Source organism: Oncorhynchus clarkii, chromosome 17 (assembly GCF_045791955.1).
Source record: "Oncorhynchus clarkii lewisi isolate Uvic-CL-2024 chromosome 17, UVic_Ocla_1.0, whole genome shotgun sequence".
Classification (NCBI taxonomy): Eukaryota; Metazoa; Chordata; class Actinopteri; order Salmoniformes; family Salmonidae; genus Oncorhynchus; species Oncorhynchus clarkii.
Genome location: NC_092163.1, coordinates 4,749,021 through 4,762,164, shown reverse-complemented (window position 1 = coordinate 4,762,164; position 13,144 = coordinate 4,749,021). Strand labels below are relative to the sequence as shown.

Below are 13,144 nucleotides of genomic sequence, written 5' to 3'. Positions count from 1 at the left end.
TTACACATTGTATTGTAGTTGATTTGTGGTTGTTGTTCAGACACAACACATTGCACTACAGTATTATAATGCACTGTAGTTGTGGTTAGCAAAATGAAAAAAATGCTATTGTTTTTGTATTGTGGTTAGGTTATGGTGGAATTGTAGTTGTAATGTGGTTGTATTAAGGTTGTGTTATGGTTGTGCTGTGGTTACGGTGCGGTCAGTACCTCTCTGGTTTGAACTCCTCAGGGTCGGACCAGATCTCTGGGTCACGGTGGAGGGTCCACGTGGGAACCAGGACAACGCAGTCTTTGGGGATGATGATGCCGTTAATCTCCACCGTCTTCTTGGCGACCCTCTCCAGTCGCGGGGAGATGGGGTACAGTCTCAGAGACTCATTCAACACACAGTCCAAATAGTCCATCTGCATCAGAGCTTCGTACTGGATTGGAGCCTGCACCGTGGTTATATACAAATCAGTACCTCACCTCATCTGACACCGGGGATACACACACATCAGTACCTCACCCCATCTGACACCGGGGATACACACACATTACTACCTCACCCCATCTGACACCGGGGTTACACACACATCAGGACCTCAACATATCTGGCACCCACACAGTATCTATCTCCTCCTGTAGTTTGGTCATGGTGTGGGGGTTACCTTGTTGGGGAACACAGTATCTATCTCCTCCTGAAGTTTGGTCATGACGTGGGGATTGGTTGCCAGGTTATAGGCCAGGAAACTCATAGTACTGCTGCTGGTCTCATAGCCGGCGAAGATGAAGATCATGGCCTGAGACAAGATCTCATGATCAGTCAGTCCTGTGGAGGGAGGGAGAGAGGGAGAGAGAGAGAGAGAGAGAGAGAGAGAGAGAGAGATAGAGAGAGAGAGAGAGGAGAACAGTTTCCAGGTGTGTGTTGGTAACATTAGTTTCCAGGTGTGTGTTCGGCAGGTACCTTTAGTCTGTTCCCCTCCTGTCTTTGTGTCGCTGCCTTTCTGAGAGTCGATCATCAGCTGTAAGAAATCCACCCGACTCTGGAAGCAGAAAGACATGAGGTCAAATCCATCCAATCACATCCAACACAAACAGATTCCACTGGATCTGGTCCAATCACAAACAACACAAACATATTATTATGGATCTGGTCCAATTACAACCAACACAAACATATTCTTATGGATCTGGTCCAATCACAACCAACACAAACATATTCTTATGGATCTTGTCCAATCACAACCATCACAAGCATATTCTTATGGATCTGGTCCAATCACAACCATCACAAACATAAACAAACAACATAATCAAATATAAATATAAAACATGTTTACGGTTGAGATCCCAGTGTCACGTCCAGATTTGATCTTAATCAGCGAGGCGTAAAAGAAGTCTGTCACCGCAGTCGGGAAGATAGAAAACTTCATCTTCTCCAAGATAGGACCAGTGAAGGGAAACAAAGCTGGAGAATGAGAGGAGAGGAGGAGAAGAGGAGAAGAGAGGAGGACAGGAGAGGAGAGGAGAGGAGAGGAGAGGAGAGGAGAGGAGAGGAGAGGAGAGGAGAGGAGAGGAGAGGAGAGGAGAGGAGAGGAGAGGAGAAAAGCAGAGGAGAGGCGGGAGAGGAGAGGAGAGGAGAGGAGAGGAGAGGAGAAAAGCAGAGGAGAGGCGGGAGAGGAGAGGAGGGGTGGGAGAGGAGAAGAGGAGGAGAGGAGAGGAACAATTTATTGAAAGATGTACAACTTCATATGATTAAAAAGTACAATTCTGCGTCCGTGTGTGTCTGTGCATGTGTTGTCTCACCGACTAGGAGGAACAGTGGGTTTAAAAGGTCAAACTTGACCATCTTCTTGACGTTGGAGACGAAGGGGTCTGAAGGGTTGTTCAGAGAGTCAATGTCCACACTGAAGGCTGTGCTGGTGACCACGTCCATACTGTAGGGCCCAAAGAACCTGCAACACAACCAGAATTACACAACTACTGATCACAACTACACAACTACTGACCCATTACTGCTCTCCAGCGCCTGACTTCCCTGCAGCTGTTATACACTCCCTTACATATAAAAGGGCACACTTAACGGCATTTGCTGTATAATCGATGAGAAACTCCATATTGCTAATGTTCGGTCCCTTACTAGACGTTCGCGAATATTTGTAAAATTTGCAGACGTGCACCGGGGCCAGATCTTCTGTGAAGTCATCGAACGAAGTCTCTCGGAAATTCCACCAGATGGCGAATGGACTCTTATTGCAAATGTACAAAACATCACCAATCACTACATGACCATTTCTCCTAAACGGAAAAGACATCGAAGACGAAACTTGGGCTGTCAGCACCGAAACAAGAGGCCTCAATGTATTTTCTGTTAAGGCCATTTTTCTGGGATTAAAGGTCAAAAACGAAAATAGAGTGCTAATTTGACCGCTTCACGTCAAAGTACATGAACCTACTGTGTAAGGAAAAAAGAACCAGCCATTTATCTATCATAATTTAAGAGAGATTGTACATTGTACAATTGGTGATGTTCAAATATATATACATTTTTTAAAAGTTTTTGATCCAGTTGCGGAATGTTCAGACGAATCTGTTAAAGTGGGTTTCGGAATTCGTGATTTCTGATATTTTATGTGATTTTTTGAAATAACACTCAATCATTCAACCCTCTGTAAATCAGTCAATTCTTAACATAAAGACTTTAAACTCAGGATTATTCTGTAAGAGCCTACCCCAATGAGGATATGTGTTTACTTTCAGCTTCCTGTGCCAACCGGAAGTGCCTTAAATTGGGGTCATAAGGGATGTTTCGAAGGGTTGAAACAGTCAGATCTTTCCAAAACTTCATAAGTGTGATTAGGCAACCCTCATGAACTGTAAATCAGTCATTTCTCCAATCAGATTTGCAAGAAAAACTCACACACACACAACAAGAATGGAGTGACACAGTGTGGGACTTACAGCCACACAGAGCCTGCAATAGTTACCTTTGTTCAAACAATCAAAGAACCGTCAGACCTAGAGCTCTGAAAGTTTGGAAACCTGTTCTAGAGCTCAAGTCAATAGTGCACGGTGAGTTATGTGGCTCTAGAATGTTATCAGACCGAGAAACAGCCTTGTACATTTGCAATAACTTCGATTAATTTTGACCGTCACGAAAATGACGACATTTAGAAAAGTCCCAGAGTTGCAAGACTAGGTGCATTGACACCGCCTCGGCCCATAGAGACGGATCCTTATGTTTCTGTCCGATAGCTCATTCAAGGACCCCGTAGCAATGCCCGGAAAATGTGGATTTTCAGCACCAATTAAGGTTGCAGCTCATGCTTCAAATGACATATCAAGCCAAAACTTGGGATTCGGGGGTCGCCTCAGCTGGACCCGCAGCTAGAACGTAACCACGTGTTTTACGTCTTTATTATGGTGTAAACTGAAAGAGCTGTGAATATTGGGTCTGCTCTGAAATATGTGATAGTTGGCTTTTAAACGAGTTGGAAACAGTAGGTTTGGTGTCAGTTGGTATCAGTTTGGTGTCAGAATTATATCTAATTGACGGATGGACGGTGACTTGCTAGCTGACTTTTGTCCATTTGCAATATGTCTAAACAGTGATAGACATTTAGGTACCATCACCAAATTGACAATCTGAAATCAACACCAACGAGCGATGGAGAGGAACCAGAATCACTGCCCGGCCATCCCGAGTTCATCGGGCCAGTCAATTTCACATTCCTGCAGTTTTTTTGAGCGTGTCAAATTCGTGATGGTAAATGCCCAATTAAACATATTGCAAATGGACAGTTGGGCGCCTGGTGATTGGAACGGGTTACCAGGAGCACATTTTAAAAATGGTTTTAATTGCCTTTAGGGGGTGCAAGGGGTCCACGGTTGGGTAGGGAGCACCCCTCACCTGTGCCCATCCAATAGGGGGTGCCCCTGGTCATTTTGGGAATTTAAAAAAAATTGACCTCAGTTTTGTAAGCATATATTGAACATAAATACACATTGCAGAGTTTGAGAGTTTGAGAGGATGAGAGGACTAGAGTACTAGAGTACTAATGGTCAATAGTGAATTGTAAATAGGAGTTGGGTTTCAGTTCAACATTTGTTCATGTAAGGAAATACCCCCCTGAAATGGACAAAAATGAATGGGAACTTATTGGCATCGTACGAAACATATACACGATGTACAATACCACTCAAATGGACGCCATTTCATTCAAAACTTATTGCAAACGTCATATGGCCAAGTGTCACACAGCGAAAATCCAATAGATGGCAAGCGCGCTCCACGGTAAATTTTCATATTGCAAATGCACATCAAGTCCAAGAGTCAAATTTAGAAAGTTTGAAGAAAAAAAATAACGTATCACTGACCACAACCACACAACTACTGACCACAACCACACAACTACCGACCACAACTACTGACCGCAACCACACAACTAAGTATGTGAATCCTTTGGAATTACCTGGATTTCTGCATAAATTAGTTATACAATTTAATCTGATCTTAAAGGCACAGCACACCAACAAAACCTCATCCCAACTGTGAAGTATGGTAGAGCATCACGGTTTGGGGCCTCAGGGCCTGCTTGCTGTTTGCAGCTTGCTGTAATCAACAGAAAAATACATTTCTAAGTTTATCAAGACTTTTTGCAGGAGAATGTAAGGCCATCTGTCTGCAAATTGAAGCTTAACAGAAGTTGGGTGAAGTTGGGTGAAGTAAATCAACAACGGAATGGCTTCAAGAGAAGAAAATTCACCATCTGGAGTGGCCCAGTCAGAGTCCTGACCACACAACTACTGACCACACAACTATTGACCACAACCACACAACTATTGACCACAACCACACCACTACCGACCACACAACCACCGACCTCAACCACCGACCACAACTACTGACCATACAGCTACTGACCACACAACTACCGACCACAGCTACTGACCACACAACTACTGACCACAAAACGATTGACCACAACCACACATCTACTGACCACACAACTATTGACCACACGACTACCGACCACACAACTACCGACCACAACTACTGACCATACAGCTACTGACCACACAACTACCCACCACATCTACTGACCACACAACTACTGACCACAAAACGATTGACCACAACCACACATCTACTGACCACACAACTATTGACCACACGACTACTGACCACAACTACTGACCACACAACTATTGACCACAACCACACAAGTATTGACCACACAACTATTGACTGCATCCCCACAACCACTGACCACACAACTACTGACCACCTCTAGACCACACAACTACTGACTAAAACTACTGACCAGCTGGCAGCTTCATTAAATAGTACCCGCAAAACACCAGTCTCAACGTCAACAGTGAAGAGGAGACTCCGGGATTCTAGCCTTCTAGGCAGAGTTCCTCTGTCCAGTGTCTGTGTTCTTTTGCCCATCTTTACGTTTTATTGGCCAGTCTGAGATATAGCTTTTTCTTTGCAACTCTGCCTAGAAGGCCAGCATCCAGGAGTCGCCACTTCACTGTTGATGTTGAGACTGGTGTTTTGTGGTTACTATTTAATGAAGCTGCCAGTTGAGGACTTGTCAGAAGTTGGGTGAAGTTGGGTGAAGTTTCTCAAACTAGACACTCTAATGTCCTCTTGCTCAGTTGTGCACCGGGGCCTCCAATTCCTCTTTCTATTCTGGTTAGAGCCAGTTTACGCTGTTCTGTGAAGGGAGTAGTACACATCGTTGTACGAGCTTCAGTTTCTTTGGCAATTTCTCGCATGGAATAGCCTTCATTTCTCAGAACAAGAGTAGACTGACTAGTTTCAGGAGAAAGTTATTTGTTTCTGGACATTTCGAGCCTGTAATTGAACCCACAAATGCGGATGCTCCAGATACTCAACTAGTCTAAAGAAGGCCAGTTTTATTGCTTCTTTAATCAGAGCCATAGTTTTCAGCTGTGCTAACATAATTGCAGAAGGGTTTTCTAAGGATCAATTAGCCTTTTAAAATGATAAACGTGGATTAGCTAACACAACGTGCCATTGGAACACAGGAGTGATGGTTGCTGATAATGAGCCTCTGTACGCCTATGTAGATATTCCATATAAAATATTCAGTTTTCAGCTACAATAGTCATTTACAACATTAACAATGTCTACACTGTATTTCTGATCAATTTGAAGTTATTTACATGGTGAAAAAAACGTGCTTTTCTTTAAAAAACAAGGACATTTCTAAGTGATCCCCAAATTCTTTGAATGGCACTGTATATGATATATATATTTATATGTTATAATATTTAAATATCTATGTATGTGTATTACAATGAAGGCTCAGGGGTGTAAGGTGAAAGGTGTAGAGGTTAGAGGTTAGAGGTCAGAGTTCAGGACTCACTCCTTCACTTCGATGGTCTGGTCTTTATCTGCCTGCTTCTTCATTCCGTTCAGCAGGTTAGCAGAGTGCTGCTTCATGATACCAAACATCTAGATGTATAGAGAGAGACAGAGACAGAGAGAGAGAGAGAGAGACAGAGAGAAACAGAGACAGAGACAGAGAGAGAGAGAGAGAGACAGAGAGAGAGACAGAGAGAAACAGAGACAGAGGGAGACAGAGACAGAGAGAAATAGAGACAGAGAGAGAGAGAGAGAGAGAGAGAGAGAGAGAGAGAGAGAGAGAGAGAGAGAGGTTAACAGAGCGCTGCTTTATGATACCAAACATCTATATGTATAGAGAGAGACAGAGACAGAGACAGAGAGAGAGAGAGAGGTTAACAGAGTGCTGCTTTATGATACCAAACATATATATATATTGTGGAGAATGCGGGCATTAGGTGGAGACCGCAAGGAAGGTGTACAGTCAAGGCAGGGAAAGTACCCCAGCTGAAGGTGCCATTATTGACTGGGAGAGACTGCCCCATATATAAGGAGCTTCGGCACATTATTGACTGGGAGAGACTGCCCCCTATATAAGGAGCTTCAGCACATTATTGACTGGGAGAGACTGCCCCCTATATAAGGAGCTTCGGCACATTACTGACTGGGAGAGACTGCCCGCCATATAAGGAGCTTCGGCACATTATTGACTGGGAGAGACTGCCCCCTATATAAGGAGCTTCAGCAGATGACGTTACACACAGGAAAAAGGGGATCAGGTCTCTCTATCACACGGCAAGAGCCGGGCCACCGAAGGGGGACATGAACGCTAAACAAATCCAAGCTCGAGGTAGTAGCCCTACAAGGAAACGTAGCCTCGACCTCGTCCTCTGGAGCAGAGGAAGAAATAGCGACCCAACGTCTCCGACAGCTATTCCAGGAAACCACCGGTGAAGACACCTGCGAAGGGTTATATACGACCAGGAAGGAAGGAGCAACCAGGGGCTAAGCGATAAATTTGAAGCCCCATCCGAGGAGGGAACATGGAAAGGATTCTCCTCGGCACTCCTGGCGGGGATGGGGAACAACCTCCACACCCCTCTACCGAGGTCGACCTGTCCCAAGAATGAATGGGACAGTTCGGCACCTCTCAGCATAGAGACCCAGACCTACGGGATGCCATGAGGAAGGTGAAGGTGATCGACGGGAGGAACGTTGACGGATCAGGTGAGCCCTCTCTTCCCTACTATGCAATCAGGCAACGAAGGGGGAAAAACAGGAATTATTAATGGTGCCTAGACCATTCAGGGATACTGTCCTACAGCTGGCACATTCCCACGTCTTAGGAGGACACCTGGCACGGGACAAAACTATCGACAGAATCATGCAGAGGTTCTATTGGCCCTGTGTCACCCGAGATGTGGCCAGGTATTGTAGGACGTGTGATCAATGTCAGCGTACAGCCCCACGGCAACACCTGAGGTTCTATTGGCCCCGTGTCACCTGGGATGAGGCCAGGTATTGTAGGACGTGTGATCAATGTCAGCGTACAGCCCCACGGCAACACCTGAGGTTCTATTGGCCCCGTGTCACCTGGGATGAGGCCAGGTATTGTAGGACGTGTGATCAATGTCAGCGTACAGCCCCACGGCAACACCTGAGGTTCTATTGGCCCTGTGTCACCTGGGATGAGGCCAGGTATTGTAGGACGTGTGATCAATGTCAGCGTACAGCCCCACGGCAACACCTGAGGTTCTATTGGCCCCGTGTCACCTGGGATGAGGCCAGGTATTGTAGGACGTGTGATCAATGTCAGCGTACAGCCCCACGGCAACACCTGAGGTTCTATTGGCCCTGTGTCACCTGGGATGAGGCCAGGTATTGTAGGACGTGTGATCAATGTCAGCGTACAGCCCCACGGCAACACCTGAGGTTCTATTGGCCCCGTGTCACCTGGGATGAGGCCAGGTATTGTAGGACGTGTGATCAATGTCAGCGTACAGCCCCACGGCAACACCTGAGGTTCTATTGGCCCCGTGTCACCTGGGATGAGGCCAGGTATTGTAGGACGTGTGATCAATGTCAGCGTACAGCCCCACGGCAACACCTGCGTGCTTTGATTCCTCTCCCCATTATAGAGACCCCCTTTGAACGCATAGCTATGGACCTCGTGGGATCCCTCCCAAAAATCTGCCAGAGGACACGAGTACATCCTAGTTGTCGTAGATTACGCTACCAAGTTCCCAGAGGCCATACCCTTTCGTAACTTGTCGTCAAAGGGAATCTCCAAGGAATTGTTCATGATGTTCTCTCGGATGGGCCTTCCCAAGACAATCCTAACCGATCAGGGAACCCCGTTCATGTCCCGGTTGATGAAGGACTTGTGTCGGTTATACCAGGTTCAACAGATACGCACAAGCACATTCCACCCACAGACAGACGGTTTGTGCGAACGCCTGAACAAAACGATTAAAAGCATGTTGAGAAGAGTGATGTCCAGAGATGGGACAATCTGGGACATGCTTCTCCCTCTACTTAATGTTTGCCCTGCGAGAAGTACACTGGGTTTTCCCCATTTGAATTGCTCTACTGCAGGCCCTGTCGAGGGATCCTCGATTTAGTCAAGGAGACCTGGGAGGCCCAACCATGCCCATTCCGGTCCACGATGGAACACGTTACCCCAATGAGAGACCGCCTGTCGGCAGTGTGGCCCATATTAAAGGCCCATATTAAAGGAGCATATGGAGAAGACGCAACGGACCTAAGGCCGGGCCTACGATAAGTCAGCGACACCCCGTGAGAGAAAGTGATGGTGCTCGTGCCCACGGCTGAACACCGCTTGCTAGCGTAGTGGAGGGGGCCCCTACGAGGTAGCGGAAAGGGTCTCACCGGTCAATTACCTCATCAAGCAACCTGAGAGGAGGAAGAAGGTCCAACTCTATCACATAAACCTGTTGAAGAAGAGAGGAGGAGGTGGCTTTGATGGCCCTGGAGGGCAAAGGAAAAAGAGGAGGCCTTACCACAGGTGCGCCGTGGCCGAACTCTCCTGCCGGAGCAGTCGAGATGGCTTGACACGCTGATTATGCAATAGGGCAGGGTGTTCTCAAAAACAGATGTCCTGTTTCACCATATCCACACTGAACCCGGCATATGGATGCCATTCTACAGCCCCATCAAGAGTATTCAGCGGCATACATAGACGATGTGGTCATCCACAGCGAGGACTGGGACAGTCACCTCCTGCGACTACGGGCGGTGCTCGTGAGCCTGAAAGCTACAGGGTTGACGGCCAATCACAAAAAATGCTGCCTGGGTCTGTCCGAAGCGAAATACCCGGGATACACCGTGGGGAACGGGAAAATACGCCCACAGGCAGAGAAGACCAGGGCAATTCGGGACTGGCCTCGACCCCAGACAAAGCGGGATGTTCGGGCCTTCTTATGGATAACGGGATGTTATCGCCGTTTCATCCCAGGATATGCAACCATTGCCAACCCCCTCACAAACCTCATCAAGAAAAACCTGCCAAACCGTGTAGTGTGGAAGGACAAGACGACTTTCAGTTGCTTAAAGATAGCCTGTGCTCTGATCCCGTCCTGCAAGCTCCTGACTTCTCCCAAGAGTTCATTGTGCAGGTCGACGCCTCGGATACGGGGGTCGGGCCATCCTAGCTCAGGGTGAAGGCCTATTCTCTTCATAAGTAGGAAGCGCAGTGATCGGGAACAGTGGGCCCTCGATTATCTCCGGTACTACCTGCTTGGACGTAGGTTTGCCCTCGTTACCGAGCATGCTCCCCTCACGTGGATGACCGGTAAGAGAAACAATAACAACACAATAGCCAGATGGTTTCTTGCTTTACAACCGTTTTTTTTCGTTTTCCGTTTTCAACCGTTTTCCATGTCATCCACAGGGCCGGATCGAGGAACGGGAATGCAGACGCGCTGTCCCGGCCCTCTGGTCCGGTCCTGAGGGGGGAGGTATGTGGAAGGACCGCCAGATGGCTGGATAGTAGCCCAGCTAGGCATGTGGGTCAAGGTGATCAGAGGCAATTAAGCACAGCTGACAGTACTATTGACCTATTCTCTTTTCCCTACAAAAGAGAGGAGGGAGGTGGAAGATATAAAAGAAAAGAGTGTTTGCTCCTCCAAAGGAGGAGACGTACCTTTCAGAAGGTGAAAAGAAGAAGACAAACTACCTCTGGGGGACGGCCACCACGAGATGGGAGCTATCCACGAACAAACCATTAAGACGGTGACAAATCAGTGATTTATGTTATTGTGTAAAGATACTCGTCTTGTGTTTCTTTTTCGTGTACAGAAGAAGATTTATGTTTTCCTTGGGAGATCATCATTGATTGTGTTGGAGTGTTGGAGTTGAAAGAAATCCCTCAATGGAGAACTTTGTTCAATTAAGAAAACATACTCCTGACTCGTTTATTCCACCTTTCCGCTTTAGAGTAACACCAAATTACTTGGTCCGCTCACTATATATATATATATATATCGAGAGAGAGAGATAGAGAGAGAGAGACGTAGAGATAGAGAGAGAGAGTGAGAGAGAGAGAGAGAGAGAGAGAGAGAGAGAGAAATACAGAGCGAGAGAGAGAGAGATTGAGAGAGAGAGAGAGAGAGAGACAGAGAGAGACATAGAGATAGAGAGAGCGAGAGAGTGGTTAACAGAGTGCTGCTTCATGATACCAAACATCTACATATCTACATATATATATATATAGCAGTTATTAATTCAGACCCATAACCATTCAGATGGTGGTTAGACTATAGCAGTTATTAATTAAGACCCATAACCATTCAGATGGGGGTAGACTATAGCAGTTATTAATTCAGACCCATAACCATTCAGATGGTGGTAGACTATAGCAGATATTAATTCAGACCCATAACCATTCAGATGGTGGTAGACTATAGCAGTTATTAATTCAGACCCATAACCATTCAGATGGCGGTAGACTATAGCAGTTACTAATTCAGACCCATAACCATTCAGATGGTGGTAGACTATAGCAGTTATTAATTCAGACCCATAACCATTCAGATGGTGGTAGACTATAGCAGTTATTAATTCAGACCCATAACCATTCAGATGGTGGTAGACTATAGCAGTTATTATTTCAGACCCATAACCATTCAGATGGCGGTAGACTATAGCAGTTATTAATTCAGACCCATAACCATTCAGATGGTGGTAGACTATAGCAGTTATTAATTCAGACCCATAACCATTCAGATGGTGGTAGACTATAGCAGTTATTAATTCAGACCCATAACCATTCAGATGGTGGTAGACTATAGCAGTTATTAATACAGACTCAAAACCATTCAGATGGGGGTAGACTATAGCAGTTATTAATTCAGACCCATAACCATTCGGATGGTGGTAGACTATAGCAGTTATTAATTCAGACCCATAACCATTCAGATGGTGGTAGACTATAGCAGTTATTAATTCAGACCCATAACCATTCAGATGGTGGTAGACTATAGCAGTTATTAATTCAGACCCATAACCATTCAGATGGTGGTAGACTATAGCAGTTATTAATTCAGACCCAAAACCATTCAGATGGCGGTAGACTATAGCAGTTACTAATTCAGACCCATAACCATTCAGATGGTGGTAGACTATAGCAGTTATTAATTAAGACCCATAACCATTCAGATGGGGGTAGACTATAGCAGTTATTAATTCAGACCCATAACCATTCAGATGGTGGTAGACTATAGCAGATATTAATTCAGACCCATAACCATTCAGATGGTGGTAGACTATAGCAGTTATTAATTCAGACCCATAACCATTCAGATGGCGGTAGACTATAGCAGTTACTAATTCAGACCCATAACCATTCAGATGGTGGTAGACTATAGCAGTTATTAATTCAGACCCATAACCATTCAGATGGTGGTAGACTATAGCAGTTATTAATTCAGACCCATAACCATTCAGATGGTGGTAGACTATAGCAGTTATTATTTCAGACCCATAACCATTCAGATGGCGGTAGACTATAGCAGTTATTAATTCAGACCCATAACCATTCAGATGGTGGTAGACTATAGCAGTTATTAATTCAGACCCATAACCATTCAGATGGTGGTAGACTATAGCAGTTATTAATTCAGACCCATAACCATTCAGATGGTGGTAGACTATAGCAGTTATTAATTCAGACCCATAACCATTCAGATGGTGGTAGACTATAGCAGTTATTAATACAGACTCAAAACCATTCAGATGGGGGTAGACTATAGCAGTTATTAATTCAGACCCATAACCATTCGGATGGTGGTAGACTATAGCAGTTATTAATTCAGACCCATAACCATTCAGATGGGGGTAGACTATAGCAGTTATTAATTCAGACCCATAACCATTCAGATGGTGGTAGACTATAGCAGTTATTAATTCAGACCCATAACCATTCAGATGGTGGTAGACTATAGCAGTTATTAATTCAGACCCAAAACCATTCAGATGGCGGTAGACTATAGCAGTTATTAATTCAGACCCATAACCATTCAGATGGTGATAGACTATAGCAGTTATTAATTCAGACCCATAACCATTCAGACCCATAACCATTCAGATGGGGGTAGACTATAGCAGTTATTAATTCAGACCCATAACCATTCAGACCCAAAACCATTCAGATGGCGGTAGACTATAGCAGTTATTAATTCAGACCCATAACCATTCAGATGGTGGTAGACTATAGCAGTTACTAATTCAGACCCATAACCATTCAGATGGTGGTAGACTATAGCAG

At 45.3% G+C, this 13,144-nt stretch overlaps 2 protein-coding genes across 3 annotated transcripts in view; one reads left to right on the top strand and one right to left on the bottom strand.

The window, feature by feature from the left end:
- Positions 1-13,144, top strand: part of LOC139370097 (cytochrome P450 3A27-like) — a 63,405-nt gene that overhangs the window by 5,584 nt on the left and 44,677 nt on the right. The gene's annotated exons all lie outside the window — the stretch shown is intronic.
- The window catches only part of LOC139370157 (cytochrome P450 3A27-like), a 32,372-nt gene that overhangs the window by 8,664 nt on the left and 10,564 nt on the right, over positions 1-13,144 (bottom strand). The window contains exons 6-11 of the mRNA XM_071109483.1: positions 6,383-6,471; positions 1,791-1,939; positions 1,325-1,452; positions 949-1,027; positions 653-813; positions 210-436 (exon numbers count right to left, since the gene is read on the bottom strand). Coding sequence (XP_070965584.1) covers positions 210-436; positions 653-813; positions 949-1,027; positions 1,325-1,452; positions 1,791-1,939; positions 6,383-6,471 — 833 coding nt within the window. The remainder of the gene's footprint in view (positions 1-209; positions 437-652; positions 814-948; positions 1,028-1,324; positions 1,453-1,790; positions 1,940-6,382; positions 6,472-13,144) is intronic.